Source organism: Rhinoderma darwinii, chromosome 2 (genome assembly GCF_050947455.1).
Source record: "Rhinoderma darwinii isolate aRhiDar2 chromosome 2, aRhiDar2.hap1, whole genome shotgun sequence".
Taxonomy (NCBI): domain Eukaryota; kingdom Metazoa; phylum Chordata; class Amphibia; order Anura; family Rhinodermatidae; genus Rhinoderma; species Rhinoderma darwinii.
In genome coordinates this window covers 186,952,275-186,970,903 of record NC_134688.1, presented here as the reverse complement: position 1 = coordinate 186,970,903, position 18,629 = coordinate 186,952,275, and the positions used below count along the sequence as shown (strand labels likewise).

Below are 18,629 nucleotides of genomic sequence, written 5' to 3'. Positions count from 1 at the left end.
GTGGAAGACCACCTATCACACAGTATGGTAGACAGATCACATAGGTGTGCACCACCCACTAAAGCTATATGTATGAGGAAAGGGAAAGGGAGAAAGTATGTGATCTATAATAATATTTAACTTTTATTAATATGCATTAAAAAAAGAGATAAATTATAAAAATCCTAGGTGCAAGAGGTATGTGCGAGTGACCCCCAAACTCACATACCTAGGCTAAATAAATTGGGATATGTTTATTATGATTGTGTCAAAAGTGTTCATGCGAAGAACACATGATGTACTGAGCTTGCAGATTTATTGTAAATTATAAAGTGGCAATGCAGCAGGGTTGAGCAATGTAACCTGCTGTACCACTATGTAGGTGCACTGCAGTGTGGTGTGAACAGGAGCCTGCAAGCAGCGCCCTGAGCTGTATGTCTATTGCGCTGGAGCAAGAGCACAAATCACAGGCCGAAATTGCACTGCTATGGAATACTAGAAACCATAACAATGATGCTATGGTATGACAAACTGTTTGAAAAGCAACAATTTTATTATGAACAAATAGTGAAAGCAATATGAAGTAGCGGTGTGTGCTTTTTGAATTACACTGGTTGGATACATAAGAGCCACTCGTGCCTGCAGTCTCCTGCAGAGCATGACATGCTGTCAGTTAGAGTGGGTGTCCCAGCGCACCTTCATATGTGTCTGCCGCAGTACGTGTGAATGACAGCATGCAGCTGCACTCTCACGCCGCTGTCCCTGGTTATCGGGGCGGCAGCGTGGAGATCAGCTGTGATTCCCTGAATGTGCCCGCGCCCAGTAGTCAACTGAGACGCGGCACTAACTCTATACCAGAGTACAGGTCCACTGTAGGTGGACCTGATTACACATGTAGCCCTATCCCGTGTTGGAACGGAGTGGGCAGCATATAGGGAGCCGCGCGGCAGTTACACCGGCGATCAGACAGGAGCGGCGGCTGAGAGAAATAACACAACCAGCCGCTCGTGTTATGACAGCACAATGCAGAGTTCTAAGAAAAGAATTGTTATTTCACAGGCAATACAGGTATTTACTAAAATAGACATATCAGGAGAGGTAACGGGACCTTTTTAAATTATTCCACAATTAAAGGTGTATTTCAGTATTATGCGTTTGTTTAGGGAAAGGCATTTTTCCTATAAGTGAGGAGGTGCTGTGTTCTGTTATATTATCTTTGTAAAATACCTATTAAAGCACTGATTTTATGTTTTACAGATCACCAGTGGATCCTAATTCAGAAAACCTAGAAAATAGCCGAATGTAAGTATGGAGCTTTACAGAAAAATGCATGCTGTACGGATTTATGTAAGGACCTCGTGAGACCTGGTTAACCAGAAATTGAAATTTTAGCTTTCCTATTCTAATCTTGATGCATCGTTCTGTTACACATAAATGCCAAAAGGAAAAGTGAGGCAGGGGCTACATCCTAAGTATAGCAGGTGGAATGATTGTATGACAGCACATGGGGTATTTTTATATGCTACTAAGAAGATTGAAAAATTACAATAAAAACTGGAAACGGGAAGCTAATTTAGCCACAAGCAAGGTTAAGGTTTACTAGGACTAGCAGCAACTGGAAAGCCATTCACTTGTATGGCTTACAGAACAGCTGAACCCAACCGTCCACCACACACCACATCACGATTGTGGACCACATTGCCTGTTCTAGGCAGAAAGTGACATTATACATGTATGAGTGTAGACAAGTGCTCTCCCTAGATCACTTATGACACCAGTCCCCTTTAAAATATTGCTCTTACGCTTACTTATTTGCCAGACTTTACTCTGACTATGCGTTTTACTAACAAGTGTACCTCCACTTTTATTTTTACCTTAAAGAGGCTCTGTCACCAGATTTTGCAACCCCTATCTCCTATTGCAGCAGATCGAGAGTAACGTTTTGTTTTTTTTTAAAAACGAGCATTTTTGGCCAAGTTATGACCATTTTTATATTTATGTAAATTAGGCTTTCTAAAGTACAACTGGGCGTGTATTGTGTTCGTTACATCGGGGCGTTTTTACTTCTTTTACTAGCTGGGCGTTGTGTATAGAAGTATCATCCACTTCTCTACACAACGCCCAGCTTCTGGCAGTGCAGACACACAGCGTGTTCTCGAGAGATCACGCTGTGACGTCACGCACTTCCTGTCCCAGGTCCTGCATCGTGTCGGACGAGCGAGGACACATCGGCACCAGAGGCTACATTTGATTCTGCATCGGCCTTTGCAGGTAAGTCGATGTAGCTACTTACCTGCAAACGCTGATGCTGCTGCAGAATCAACTGTAGCCTCTGGTGCCGATGTGTCCTCGCTCGTCCGACACGATGCAGGACCTGGGGCAGGAAGTCAGTGACGTCACAGCGTGATCTCTTGAGAACACGCTGTGTGTCTGCACTGCCAGAAGCTGGGAGTTCTGAAGAGAAGTGGATGATACTTCTATACACAACGCCCAGCTAGTAAAAGAAGTAAAAAGAAGTAAAAACGCCCCGATGTAACGAACACAATACACGCCCAGTTGTACTTGTACTTTAGAAAGCCTCATTTACATAAATATAAAAATGGTCAAAACTTGGCCAAAAATGCTCGTTTTTAAAAAAACAAACCGTTACTCTTATCTACATTGCAGCGCCGATCTGCTGCAATAGGAGATAGGGGTTGCAAAATCTGGTGACAGAGCCTCTTTAAAGGACCAGTGTCACGGAAAAAAATTTTTTAGATCAATTTGACTTTAGTGTGTTATTTAACGTTTTTTTATTGTGTGTTTGTGTTTTACTTTTTTTTATTTTTTCACTTTTTCTTCCCTATGGGGGCTGCCATTTTTTTTTCCATTTCTGTATGTGTTGATTAACGACACATACAGACATGGAATACGGCACATACAGTCCCATAGTGAATGCGAACGGGGCCCGTTCCATCCACTATGCTGTACGCCGTCTGTGTGGGAACGGCGCATGCGCCGCTCCCAGACAGTCCAAGTTGAACTGTGCGACGTCCGGCGCCATTTTCCTGTGGACCGGAAGTCACGGCCGGACAGTAAGATTACTACTTCCGGTCGCGGCTTCCAGACTTGTGCACTTGGAGCGGCGGTAACAGACGGAGCGGAGGGAGCGGCGGCGGCAGGAGTAGGTAAGTTATTTCTATGTATGTTCGTGTTTTAGTGTGTGTTTACTACTGTATGTTAACCTACTACACTGTGTGTTAGCTCAAAAAATGGCGACACACAGTGTAGGAGGTTTGACCGTTCAATCCCCTCGTTTCTCCAGGCACTAGCCAGGATAAAGGAGGGGGGGTTCTGAGAGCTCACTAGAGCGAGTGAGTTTTCTCAAATTTTGCAGCATAAAGCAATGTGGTTGCTTTACCACATGCAATGCTGCAATTTTGGGAATTGCTCCATCTAGTGACCAGCGCTGGGAAATATTATAAATTAGAATCTAATTTATAATATTTCCTGACTCGTGAAAAAAATAAAAAAATTAGAACAATGCCTAATCACCTATACACAAACTGTTTAACTAAAAAAAAAAAAAAATGTTTTTCTAGCGACACATTACCTTTAACCAGTTCAGGACCGGGCTATTTTGAGCCTTCAGGACCAGACACTGTCTAGCCCTTTTTAGCACGTGTTAGTTGAATGGCTATAACTTTTTTATTTGTTGGGTTAACGACGTGATTTTTGCGACGTTTTTTCCGTAGACAATGCAGGTTTCTTTTTTTTTAATCGTTTTTATACACATCCTTTTTGCTATTTTAGAATTTTTATTCATAAAGTGTGAAAATAATAGTAAAAAAAATAAGCTTTTTTGCTTTTCAGCTATTTTTTATTTTTTTTTTGCAACATAGTTTTACCCTAAAATAGACCTTTTATTTGTGATCGTCATTGTCTACCGTAAATTTTAATATATTGCATGTCCATATTAGGGTAATTGGGTCAGCGCTAGCGTTAACAATGATTGGCGGGTTTTTTGGGATGGGTATTTTATGTGTATTTATTAATTTTTTTTGCACTTTACGTTTTATTTTTTTTATCACTATGGTCTGTCCCTCAAAGGTCAAAAAGACCTTTGGGGGACTTTATATATTTTTTTTCTTTCTTTTACACCATTTTTTCCACTGTAACTGGAGCTGCACAGCAGCCCCAGTTACAGGGGAAATCAGCCCTCTCATAGTGGCGATTGTCACTAATAGGGCTGTGCTGGTTCTAGTAAGACCCAGCAGCAGTCTGTCAGTAACGGCACCCGGCGATCATGTGACCAGTCACATGAATACCGGGAGGAATCTAGACAGCGGCCTCTATTCCTATATATAGCGTTCATTGAGCACTGTGTACAAGTCATCAGAGAAGACAGAAACAGCGAAAGCTGCTTCTATCTTCTCCTCAGGGTCCCCGGCAGTCACTGACAGCCGGAGACCCGACATTCAGCTGTCCGATCGCACGGGCAGTAAGTTTAAATCCCGAGCCGTAAAAAGTCTATGGCTCGGGTTTTAAGGACCCTGACCGCTGGCCGTAAAAATACAGCCAGCGGTCGGGAACCAGTTAATAAACGAAGTATGCCCAGAGAAAAATGTATTTGTTAGTTGGTTTTGAATTGTTCACATGTCCAGCCCTGGAAAGATGGGCATAGATATGAGTTTTGAAGTGAGTGATCAGTTGTCCGAATAAATCACTGTAACGTATTAAAATCCAGGTTTATTATCGCTCACAATTTAGGTTCAACACCAGGTATAAAATCATATGAAAAAGTAAGAAGAAAAAAATAATTCATATGACGTCCAAACACCAGACTCTATTTTTGCCTAAAACTTTTTTTTTTTCATGGGCATGAACCCCTGTCACGCACACACATTTATACTCTGTAAATGACCCATACACATATATATATTTTCTTAGCACCATACACTTTTACATAAAATATAAAATATATCATATACCCATTTGTGGTTAAACAAATATGTGCAGTACCATTAATACATCAGAGTAGAACGCATAAAGCGTTTTGGAGGAAACCACGTTACATAATCTCCTATTTACCTAATTTATACTACTTTGTAACAATGTATTTATCCATGGAAAGAGAACATCTCATGAAAAAAATGAAATATTAAAAGGAATAACTGAAAACTCAGGTCTGTTCATGACCAAAAAAAACAGACTTAAAACAACCAATAATACCTTCCCTTATTCTTCCGATAGGATCTGGGTGCAAGCCCTAGGGAACAGACCAAGCTCTCAACTATACAGCAATCAAAAAATAGTCAGCACTCCGTAGTTTAAAGTGAAAAAAATCAAGGGTACTTTATTTTTACATGTGCGACGTTTCAGCTCTGTCCTCTAGAGCCTTTCTCAAGCAAATGACCTGTGAAAAATCAGAGTATAAAAGAAGGTGCCATTCAGCAATACAAATATAAGCAATCAAATGTCAAAACATGTAAAAAAAAAAAAAAAATAAAGCGTATATAATACAATATATCCAACCGTACATGAGATAGAGAAACACATTATGTAATAGTGTATCCAAAATTGGGTACATTTACATACAAGTTAAACAACTATAGTGTAAAGTATTACTCTGTGTGTGAGTATAAACACCTGTGTAATACATGGACACCGCCATAGTGGAAAATTTCTAACTAATTGTAGGTATCCGGAATGTGAGGCGCATGTCAGCGCATGCGCCGTAGAGATAAGGATGCAGTGATGGCCATATTGGGTCATGAAAAGAGAGTAAGTAAGCGCATGCGCATTGAAAAATGATCGTAATATAGTGGAATAAAAACTAAGTGACAGAATAGTAACAAAGCATGTAGCCTGAATACGGTAAATGTATACATAGGCACCGGAGCGAGCACACTGTCTGAACCTAGACACTCTGCACCCTCCCTGTGGAGTACACAAGGTATAAACCAATAGGACCCCTCATACGCAAGACCTGAAGTGGAGAGGGAAAAAGGTCAATGGCTGTCATATCAGCAACCATCACCTCAACCCCGGGAGGAAAACAGTGGCACCCTACATGTGTCACACATCCATGTGCCCGGTGTGTATTCCTATATCTCCAATGCTATTAGTGTGGTAACAAAGACCTTCGCTTACCAACACTGTAGTGTATACAGGAGGGGCCCATAGATGCACTATATCATATAAGGTCAGAACAGTGTAAGGTTGTGCGTGCCTGCGAAAAACAAATGACCTATTCAGGTTCATATAAATGGCAACAGAATCATAAACAGTATATAGTAATATACACAATCACAGGGTACCTAAAAGTAGTGAAGGTAGTAGTAAAAGGGTCTACAAATCGGTGATTCTTTGAATCCCCAGAAGTGATATCCATGTACATGTAAACTTCATCTAGAAAAAGAGAAAATAATAATGGTTAGTATTTAGTCGATGAATTTCAAATCATGTCAATATACATTTTGGTGAAGACCCATGATGTTTCTTACTATGTGCAGAGACACTGTCGGGACACTGGCGAGTGCACCAATTGTTCACTCATATGATATTTATTTCATGCCATATGGACTATGATATTGCAGCTTCTGGCTGGTAACCCTGCAGTTAACCAGACATGGTTTATGTTTGGCGTAACACATTATACAGTTATGCAGAGCAATTGGACTGCTTATTTAGATTCCTGTGCATGCTTTATAGTTGGCTTGTGCATAGTAATGAAATCAACGGACCTCACCTCTATTAGGTAGATACATACCCTGTTTTTACTTTTTACCAACTGGGTGTTGTACAGAGGAGTGTATGAGGCTGACCAATCAGTGACTAATCCGTGTCCTGCACTTCTCATTGTTCCAGCCCAGCATGATCCGCAGCACAGTGTGATTGTGCAGTGAAAGAAGCTGTGCTGGAACAATGAGAAGTGTATGACTCTGATTAGTCACTGATTGGTCAGCCTCATACACTCCTCTGTACAACACCCAGTTGGTAAAAAGTAAAAACACGCCCAGTTGTCCATTGAGAAACTAATTAGCATAAATCTAAACTAGCTCATAACTTGCTAAAAAATTATCGTTTTTCAAAATAAAAACCATTTCTGTTATCTACATTACAGGGCCAATCAGATTATGTAGGAGATAGGGCATTTATAATCTGGTGACAGAGCCTCAGGCTCTGTCACCAGATTATAAATGCCCTATCTCCTACATAATCTTGTTGGCGCTGTAATGTAGATAACAGTGTTTTTTTTTTTATTCCTAATTCTATAAAGTGTCAAGGCCATTGTATCAGTGTTTTCATGTGCACTTGCTCTACAAGCATGTGCCGTGTTTTGCATGTGTTGGTGATTTTTTAAGGGTCTATTCTTTGCATGGCTTTTTCTTGTACCATTATACATGCATATAGCTATGTTAGGCATGAGAGTCCTACATGCAGAAGCTATAGGTATGTGGCCATCAAAAAGATGCCAAACATTAAAGTGAACAAGCACGTGCTTTTAGAGGCTGTGTATTTATAGAAGTAACTTCTGGCTTCTATCCATGTACTGCGTGTCTCTAGACGTTGCCAAGCTAGCTTTAAAGGGACTCTAGCGATGTGTTAGCTATGTAAGTGTGCACAGTTTTACTTTAAGTATGACTTCAATGCCCTTGCTGTGAATCTTATTAATAGTTCGCTCAGGCTTAATCAAAGTTATGTAAATAAAAAAATATGGAAGCCATCTTTCTGAAAATCCATGTCTTACCACGATAAAAAAACAAGCAAACCGAAAAACGCAATAATCATTCTTCAAAGTACGAATAAAAATGACAAAGTCTAAGGCCTCACACACATTACCGTAATTCTGGAAGAAATTGCGGACCCTTTCGTTTCTATTGGCCACGGACACCTTTCATATATTTACGGATTTGTGTCCGGGCCGTAGAAATTATCCGGAAAATATAGAACATGTCCTATACTTGTCTGCATTTGTGTCACGGACGCTTCCACAATTGCGGACGGCTACGAATGTGCATACATATTTGCGGACAGTAATACCTTACGGTCGTGTGCTTGAGACCTTACAAATTAGGGTCCAATATTTGTTTAGGCATATCATGCATTGTGAAGTGAATCTTTTGGCATCGCTATAAGATGACCCAGCTGGAAAAAAAATTGCCTTTTTTAACCTTTGCAAAAATTTGTTCGATAGAAAATACATCGTATTCAACTAAATGGACATTAACTTTTCAAACAATTTATGCTGATCTAATAGGATACCTGATATAGATAAACTTTGTAATTTACTTTCTGTTAAAATGTAGTTTTATCCATGTAAAGTCTGTTTGAAATTACTGCCTCTAGGTATCTCCTTTCCTGTAATCTGCTGTCCACCTTCTGTTGTCGAGCAAAAATCCGCCCCTAGTTAGACGGGCTGCAGAAGGTGGGAGTGTCTCTTCACTGCCTGCTAATACAAATCTATGGAGAGGGGAGGGTGAGCAGAGAGAAAAAGACATACAGACTGCCCATACAAGTCTATAGGGAGGGGGAGCAGGAGCGTAGTTCGAAAGACACAGACTGAGTAAGAGTTATATCTTACACCAGTGCTGGATTCCCAGCTACACTGCTTGTTACTTCTGTATAATCTAAAAAAATGCAGAATACAAGTCCTATAATGGTCAGAAATAGTTTTATTCCTCATGTACACACATATGACAGCTTATTCTGAAAAGTCACCTGAAAAGTTAGGTGTGCTTTAAAGCGTACCTAACATTCAGGTGACTTTTCAGAATAATCTTTGTCAACTGACCCTCACCAGGAAAAGCGAGGGGGGTGTCTCGATTTAGGTGCGGGTCCCCTTGCAACTTTCAGATATTTAATATACCATAAATGTCTGAGTTGGGAATACCCCTTTTAACTGTGTTCAGGCTCTTAGCAGATACGTTGTGTCTGCTAGAGTGTGCTACAATATACCCATACACACCAACTTGTATTATCTTTCCATTGTATTGCACTTCTATTACATTCCTACTAACTCCTGTGTAGTTCAGCATAGATCATGTATCATATCAATTTAGTTCAGGAAGTGTCACACGCTTTCATGTTTTAGTTCTCATTCCCATTCTTTCCCTTTATGTCCACAGAAAAGTTGTTTTTCGAATATTGATGTCATATGTGTGTCTCTTTGTCTTCTTTTGTGCTAATAAGACTTTTTTTATTTTTTTTTATTTTGAGAAATTCTTTAGTGAGGTGAAAAGTGCATGCTTCATTATATAGTCTGTTGCAAACCAACCAAATGAGTGTTTTATAGAATATTGGAAAGCCATTAGTCAGTTTCACTTAGAAATTGGAAAGGAGTGTAACGTGTTTTGATTAGATTGTGTTTTATACTTTTTTTTTTATTTTATTCCTGAGCTGCGTTCGCATAGGTTGACGTTGCAGGCTGCTGCCTCTGTGTTCTAGCAATTCAATATTATAGGGCATGCTAATGAGAAGAAAGATTCAATTTTTTTCTATAGAGCAGTTAAGAACGAAAGCTTGTTGATGAAGACCCACTGTCCCTATGATAACAGTGATTTACCAGAGCACATGATCAGGAGGTGTTGTCTTGGGGACACAGCACAGAAGCTTATCCCACAGGACTCGCTGTAACTAAAGATTCCGATAATCTCAGAGATTGGCAATGCACAGGAATAAGTCATACCCAGGATATCATACATGGGGTCGTGTCACAGCAACTTCTTGATTATGATATATATGGTTTATTACACATTTACTAACATTTATTCAGTTATTTCAAAATTATTATATGTGAATTAAATGTGACAGTCTATTAACAGCGGATCTGTTAATAGATTGAAAATGCAGTAGTTTGTGTTGAAATGTATTCCGCTCTGTTATGTATATGCCAGACTAACCAAGCTTTACTACTAAGGTGAAATGCGCTTTGTATATGAAAGCTGTACTAATACAAATGCCTGTTTGAATGTTTGCTACAGGAAGCGGGCCGCTGCAAAGCATCTAATAGAACGCTACTACCACCAGTTAACGGAGGGCTGTGGAAATGATTCCTGCACGAATGAGTTTTGTGGTTCCTGTCCCACTTTTCTCCATATGGATAACAATGCAGCAGCCATTAAGGCCCTCGAATTATATAAGATTAATGCAAAACTCTGTGATCCTCATCCCTCCAAGAAAGGAACAAGCTCATCTTATCTAGAGAACAACTCCAAAAGTGCCCATAACAATCCGTGCACGGAAAGAAAGATGAATAGGAAGGAAGTACACGGACCTAGGGAGGACTTCAAAGGTAAAGCTTAATCATAAATCACAAGCATGATCTTAAATACGCATTGTATGTTCGAGAAATGCTCTATCATAAATTGTATACATAGTTAAGGGAGAGAGAAGAATTCCCTGCGGCCATGTAAGTTCTCTGGACATATATGTATAAATAAAAAAAGTATTTGTTTAACTTGTATTTAGGCAACTATTAAATTGAGATCCACATTAGGTAGATCTTTGGCAGGTCCTGAGTAGATCTCTGGTGCTTTAGTTCAACAATGAGAACGCTTTATCCTATCAATTACAGCAGCAGTACTTATTACCATAATCCACAGGAAAACTCCATAGTGACGGACACATTGTTTCTTCCTCTACTCAAATAAATTAGTTCTTCTGTGAAAATATGCTGCAATTCTGCAGTAGATCACTGCCTCACAAAGTTTGCATACCCCTGCTGTAAATGATACCCAAAGTATAATTCACTGAAAGCCAATATATTACAGGTACATTTTATTTCATCTTTATTTAATGTATGCTGTATAGCAGTCCAGGAATTTCCTTTTGGACTTTAGTTGCTCTCTTTCTGTTTAATGACGACTTATCTTAGAAGCTCCTCTCTGTTCTTCTTTTTAGATGTGACTTTCCTCTCTGAAGAAAAGGTGTATGAAATCCTTGAACTGTGTAGAGAACGGGAGGATTACTCTCCTCTTATTCGGGTGATAGGGAAAGTGTTTTCCAGTGCTGACGCCTTGGTTCAGAGCTTCCGAAAAGCAAAACAACATACTAAGGAGGAGCTGAAATCTTTACAGGAAAAGGATGAAGATAAAGATGAAGATGAGAAGGAAAAAGCGGCTTCGTCTGCTGCTGCTATGGAAGATGATTCCGCAGCTTCATCCTCCAGACTGAACGATGGTACACAGGGAGATAACAATATACCGAGACTAGGCCCAGAAGAAGTAACCCTAGACATTGAAGCAGTTAGAAGAGTCTATCACAGGTTACTTTCGAATGAGAAAATAGAAGCTGCCTTTCTTAACGCACTTGTGTACCTATCTCCCAATGTCGAATGTGACTTAACTTATCATAATGTATATTCAAGGGACCCCAACTATCTCAATTTGTTCATTATAGTCATGGAGAATTGTAATCTCCACAGTCCTGAGTACCTGGAAATGGCTCTACCATTGTTCTGCAAAGCTATGAGCAAATTGCCTTTGGCGGCACAAGCAAAGTTAATCCGGCTGTGGTCAAAATACAGCGCAGAGCAGATTAGAAGAATGATGGAAACATTTCAGCAGCTCATTACTTACAAAGTGATAAGCAACGAATTCAGTAGTCGCAACCTAGTGAATGACGACGACGCCATTGTGGCTGCAACAAAATGCCTGAAAATGGTTTACTATGCAAATGTTGTTGGAGGAGAGATTGAGACAGATCACAATGAAGATGAAGACGAAGAACCCATCCCAGAATCTAGTGAGTTGACCCTCCAGGAGCTCTTGGGAGAGGAAAGAAGAAATAAGACGGGGCCCCGAGTAGACCCCCTTGAAACCGAACTTGGTGTAAAAACAATTGATTGCAGGAAACCCCTCATCCCTTTTGAAGAATTTGTTAATGAACCACTCAATGATGTTCTCGAAATGGACAAAGACTATACTTTCTTTAAAGTAGAAACTGAAAATAAATTCTCTTTTATGACATGTCCCTTTATCCTGAATGCTGTAACAAAAAATTTGGGACTGTACTATGACAACAGAATCCGCATGTACAGTGAAAGAAGAATCACAGTGCTTTACAGCCTTGTTCAAGGGCAGCAACTCAACCCCTACCTAAGACTCAAGGTTCGAAGAGACCATATCATTGATGATGCTTTAGTTAGGGTAAGTATCACTCTTTTATACAAGATGTTCGAACTTTATAAGGGTTATCCAGGATTAGATGAAAGGAAACGTGCTTTTTTTTTTTTTTTTCTTTCCCTCAGAATTGTGGCACGATTGTCCATTGGTTGAACTGCAATGCCAGACACGGTCCATCAAATGCTGTAGCGCAGTTTCTGGGGAAAAAGTATATTATAGAATACTACTAAGTCTATTCCCTAAACAACCAGTTAATTTACAGCTTAAATTTTTTTTTAATGTAGGTCTGAGAATGAAGGTATTTATCTGACTCTGCAACGTCTCCCTTTTTTTCTAAATGCTAGTTTTTCTAAAGCTCCTTTTGTGTCTCGAAGCTTAAAAAAATAAAGTAATTCTTTCATTACAGATGCAAGTAAAGCTATGTAGCAGTAATATACTAGATATTTTTGCACTGTATTTAAATTACATTATGCCCTTTTTTACCATATATCTCTATATATCTCTCTTTCTATATATATATATATATATATATATATATTTATATATATATATATATATATATCAGCACTCTGAGACCGATTCCAACACGGTAATGGGTGCAAGCAGGTAATCCAGATCCGTGGATTGTAAGACCTAAACGAAAGAAATCCCACAGCACTCCGATGGTTCCAAAAAGTATGATTTATTCAGTCAACAGCTGCAACGTTTCCATCCTGCTATAGGACCTTTTTCATGCTTGAAAAAGGTCCTATAGCAGGACGGGAAATCATCACGTATGGGAATATATGTATATACTTTTCATTGCAAGCCTTTGTCTATGCTCTATTATTAAACCATGTGCACACGCACACACACACACACACACACACACACACACACACACACACACACACGCGCGCTTTAATATGTTAAAATAACTTTTTCGTGTAATTTGCTGTATTTCTCATATTTCTAAAAGAGATATAATTTATATCTGCTGAGGAAGTCAATTTAACAATGCAGCAGTGATGTATAAGCTTAAAGTGTTACTAAACTTTTAAAAACGTTTAATTAGTAATGCACGATTCATCAAAATGCCTATACTATTTAGATGCTGTGCACCCTCAAACGGTTCAATACCGTGAATACATGTATTTCGATACTAAGCTGTGCGGCTGCATAGCTGATTATCGAAATACATGAATGTTGTGACTAGCATGATGTGATGCGGCCAGCGCTGCAGTAACGTGCAGCGGTGGCTGCCCTATAGACGGAGAACATGGCGTGCGCGCATTGCAAAGCACCCACAGGTTCTCACTTCAGTACTAGGTTGCTCACTAGTGCAGCATCGGCCGCATCACATCATTCTGATCCCACGGGCACACTTGCAGGGCATGGCTGTAATACAGGAGCGGAGCAATGGCTGTAATGCAGAGCTGCAGCCCCGCTATAAAGACTGAGATAAAAAAAAATCCTCTAATCTCTGCCGTTATCTTCTTGAGTGCTGCATACAAAGATAACTGCGGCGTTCAAAGCAAAAATGGGACGGCGGACCCCCTATTGATCGCGTCACAGGGAATCAACAGATGCCATTTTTTACGCACTTCCCCGATCCAGAGATATGGCCCACTGTTGCGTTGGCTCCCTATATTCTCATTTACTGTAGTTGGCCAATGGGGTGGAGCTTGTGTCCCTGCTTCTGATACTGCACAATCAGCACGAGGCAGTTCATGCCCTGTTGGCTAACTACAGAAAATTAGTATAAAATGAGCCAACACCACAGTGGGCCAGATCTTTGTAACAGGGGGTCCCAGAAAAAAAACAGCTCTGGAATCGGAGTCTGCGTTGTTCAGGTCCGTAAACCATTTCAACTTATACCATCTAGTGACAGGCCCTCTTTAATGTGTATTGCAAGCTTAACTATGATTCAGCTTGATAAAATGGATGCAGACGAAGCCAAAGATTGCAACTTGTGACGTGAATTTAAATTCACTTGTCTGAGGCCCCATGCACACGACCGTAAAATGGGTTTTACGGACCCATTCAGTTATATTGGCCGTGGGCACCTTTCCGTATCGCTACGGATGGGTGCCCGTGCATTAGAACTGCCGGGAATTATGGAGCATGTCAGTTTTTTCATGTTTTATGGGCCGTACCCCTATACTTTGTATGAAAGCACTGCCCACAAAATGCGGGCGGCCGTCAGCAGACAACCGTGCCCGCAATCGTGGGCCGCGATTACGGGAACGGTCGTTTGCATGGGGCCTAAGACCAGGACACAACATATTTCTGTGTGTGTATATATAATTCTGTATGTATGTGCCTAGTGTACATGTGTTGTATGCCTGCATCTATCTGTGTGCATGTAGCCATTCCTGGAGCACAACTTCAGTGTGTGGTTTATACCATATAGACAGCAATGTACAATAATATAACACTGCCCGTCTAACGGAACTAGATTTAATTTAAGTGTGATATTAAAATTGATGGCCTATCCTTAGAATAGGCTAACAATATGATATCCGTCCAACTCCCGTGACCCTCGCCGATCAGCTGTTTGAAGGGGCCTTTTCGTTGTTTACCTCGTGTTTCACTCCTATTCATACTTGCACACTTACTTTCATAACGGCTGTGCAATGTATTGCTGTGCTGTCCCATTCACTTGAATGGGACCGCGCTGCAATACCTTGCATTTTCCGCTACAAAAATAATCACATGTGCAAGTATGAATAGGAAAGAAACTTATGTAAAGAATGGAGTGGCTTCATCGCTCATACAAGCGCCCTGGCCCCTTCAAACAGCTGATCGGCGTGGGTGGAGAGTTTTGGACCCCCCACCGATATATAATTATTTTAAAGCTAGGCCATGAATTTTAAAATCCTAGATAGTCCCTTTAAGGACAGTATTTCTGTCATAATCAGTGAGTGTTTCTGCTGTACAGTTTTTTTTGGCTGTAAGTTTACGCATCCATCCCAACGGTATTCCTAAATGGCAGTGACCTCTTTCAGCAGGATAATGCGCCCTGCCACACAGCAAAAAAATTTTGGGGGACATGACAGAGTTCAATGTGTTGACTGCAGCTTGTAACTTACACAACTTGCTGCTAACGTCTTGGTGCCAGATATCACAAAAGGTCTTGTATAGTCCATACGTTTAGCGGCACAAGAGGAGTCAATACAATATTGGCCATGAGGTTTTAATGTTATGGCTGATCATGTGCGTACAGATGGGGGGCCCTACTCATGTGCATGATTGTTTTGGCAAGGGTGCAGAAGATCTTCTATCTGGCACTATCCATATTTTGTTGCTGATGAAGTTAAAGTACTTATTCTGCTGTCAGTCAACACAGTAAGGGGCCCATTTCTGGCTTTACTCTAGGGCCCTATGACTTCTAGAGTAGCCCTTGGCTGAATTACACATTTAACTTATTGTAAAAAAAAGTATGTATATAAATAACAGAGAAAATGCAGCGTTTCATACCAGAAGGGCCAAGGATAATTTTACTGGAATCACTTAGGCTGTTACCTTTAACCCCTTCCCGCTCCTTGACGTACTATTACGTCATGGCATCTGTATCGTTCGCGCTCCATGCCGTAATAGTACGTCTCGGGAGTAACGGCCGTTTCGGCCGTCCTCCCGACACATACAGGAGCTGTGACGCTGCTGTCTTGTTCAGCAGCTGTCACAGCTCCTACAGCGGGGACCGATCGCTGTGTCCCCGCTGATTAACCCCTTAAAAGCCGCGTTCTATAGAGAGCGTGGCTTTTTAGGGGTTAAGCTGCCATCGCCGGCCTGCTACACGATAGCGGCCGGCGATGGTGACTATGGCAACCGGACACCAAACAATGGCGTCCGGCTATGCCATAGACGGAAGCCTAGTGGGTCGTGACAACGTCAGGACCCACTATGCTTGCTGTCAGTGAGTAGCTGACAGTTCTAATACACTGCACTACGCATGTAGTGCAGTGTATTCGAATAGCGATCAGGGCCTCCTGCCCTCATGTCCCCTAGTGGGACAAAGTAATACAGTAAAAAAAAAGTTAAAAAAAGATGTGTAAAAATAAGAAAATAAAAGTTTTAAAAGTAATAAAAGTAAAAATCCCCCTTTTTCCCTTATCAGTCCTTTATTATTAATAAAAATATATAAACAAACTATACATAATTGGTATTGCCGCGTCCGTAACGGCCTGAACTACAAAATTATTTCATTATTTATCCTGCACGGTGAACGCCGTAAAAGAAAATAATAATAAACCGTACCACAATCACAATTGTTTGGTCACTTCACCTCCCAAAAAATGGAATAAAAAGAGATCAAAAAGTCGCATGTCCCTAAAAATGGTACTGATGGAAAATACAGTTTGTTACGCAAAAAATAAGTCCTCGCACGGCTTTATTGATTGAAAAATAAAAACGTTCTGGCCCTTAGAATAGGGTAACACAAAAAGTGAATGATTGTTTACAAAACGTATTTTATTGTGCAAACGCCATAAGACATAAAAAAAACTATAAATATCTGGTATCGCCGTAATCGTATCGCCCAGCAGAATAAAGTGAATGTCATTTATAGCGCACGGTGAACGCTGTAAAAAAAAACGAAAAAAAAAACAATCGTAGAATTGCTGTTTTTTAGTCACCACGCCACCTAAAAATAGAATAAAAACTGATCAAAAAGCCGCATGCACCCCAAGAAAACTACAATGGATTCCTCAAGGGGTCTAGTTTCCAAATTGGGGTCACTTTTGGGGGGTTCCCAATGTTTTGGCACCACAAGACCTCTTCAAACTGGACATGGTGCCTAATAAAAAAGAGGCCTCAAAATCCACCAGGTTCTCCTTTGCTTCGGAGGCCGGTGCTTCAGTCCATTACCGCACTAGGGCCACATGTGGGATATTTCTCAAAACTGCAGAATCTGGGCAATACGTATTAAGTTGCGTTTCTCTGATAAATCCTTTTGTGTTATAAAAAAAATGGTATAAAGAGGATTTTCTGACAAAAAAAATATGTAAATTTCACCTCTACTTTGCTCTAAATTTTTGTGAAACACCTAAAGGGTTCATAAACTTTCTACATGCTTTTGTGAATACTTTGAGGGGTCTAGTTTCTAAAATGGGGTATTTGATAGGGGTTTCTAATATATTGGCCCCTCAAAGCAACTTCAGAACTGAACTGGAACCTAAATAAATGAGGCAATACTTCGCTTCTTACATTATACTGATAATGAGCCGTGCCCACCCCGAGATGACCCCAGTTTTGACCGTTTGTATAAACGGAGACCCCTATTAGACCGTTCCAGTGCCCGGTTTTCCCAAGCATACACCCCCGAGAAGTGTATTTCTATTGATGAGTCCCTGGTACATTTTAAAGGGAGGCTTCAATTCCGGGAGTACCTGCCGGGTAAGAGGGCAAGGTATGGCGTGAAGATGTATAAGCTGCGAGAGTGCATCAGGGTATACCTACAGATTTAGGATATATGAAGGAAAGGCCACCCCCAAACCAGACTGCATCCTGGACTACAATAGGTACATGGGAGGGATGGACTTGTAAGATCAAGCCCTGAAGCCCTACAGCGCCATGTTATGTGGTATAAGAAGCTGGCCGGGCACATCATACAGATGGCATTGTACAATGCGTACATGCTACGTCGATGTGCAGGCCAGACGGGAACTTTCCTGGAATTTCAAAAGGTGATTATCAAGAACCTAATCTTTAGGGACCAAGAAGGGGGGGCACCCAGTACTTCTGGAAGTGAGCCCACACGCATCGTACCAGGGCAACACTTTCCAGGAGAAGTTCCCCAAACTGGCAAGAAGGGAAAAAGTCAAAAGAGGTGCAAAGTCTGCTATAAGAGGGCGATAATGGATGACACAATATATCAATGTGACACGTGTCCCGAATAACCAGAGCTCTGTATGAAAGTGTTTTAAAATTTATCATACATCCCTTGGTTTATAATTTACCCCAATTTTACTTACCCTGATGCACTCCACACAGCTTATCCCCCCTCGTCTTTCCCTTCTGAGCCCTGCTGTGTGTCCAGGCAGCTGATAACAGCCACATGTAGGGTATTGCCATACCCGGGAGAACCCACATTACAGTTTATGGGGTGTAGGTCTCCGGTCAAAATGCTCACTACACCTCTAGATGAATGCCTTAAGGGTGTAGTTTTTAAAACGGGGTCACTTCTTGCGGGTTTCAACTGTACTGGTACCTCAGTGGCTTCTGCATACATGACTTAGCACCAGAAAATCCCCAGTAGGCCAAATGGTGGTCCTTTCCTTCTGAGCCCTCCCATGGGCCCAAACGGCAGTTTATCACCACAAATGGGGTATTGCGGCACTCAGAACAAATTGCGCAACAGAATGGGGTATTTTGTTTCTTGTGAAAATAAGAAATTTTCAGCCAAAACTACATATTATTTGAAGAAAATAATTTTGTTTTCATTCCCAGCCCAATTCAACTAAGTTCTGTGAAAAAACTATGGGGTCAAAATGGTCACAACACCCATAAATGAATTCCTTGAGGGGTGTAGTTTCCAAAATGGGGTCATTTGTGGTGGGTTTC

At 40.8% G+C, this 18,629-nt stretch overlaps 1 protein-coding gene across 3 annotated transcripts in view; it reads left to right on the top strand.

Moving 5' to 3' along the window:
• Positions 1-18,629, top strand: part of UBE3A (ubiquitin protein ligase E3A) — a 61,683-nt gene that overhangs the window by 15,046 nt on the left and 28,008 nt on the right. For all 3 annotated transcript variants that reach the window (XM_075852603.1, XM_075852604.1, XM_075852602.1), the window contains exons 2-4: positions 1,237-1,281; positions 9,945-10,255; positions 10,864-12,110. In XM_075852603.1, coding sequence (XP_075708718.1) covers positions 1,280-1,281; positions 9,945-10,255; positions 10,864-12,110 — 1,560 coding nt within the window. In that variant the 5' untranslated portion in view covers positions 1,237-1,279. The remainder of the gene's footprint in view (positions 1-1,236; positions 1,282-9,944; positions 10,256-10,863; positions 12,111-18,629) is intronic.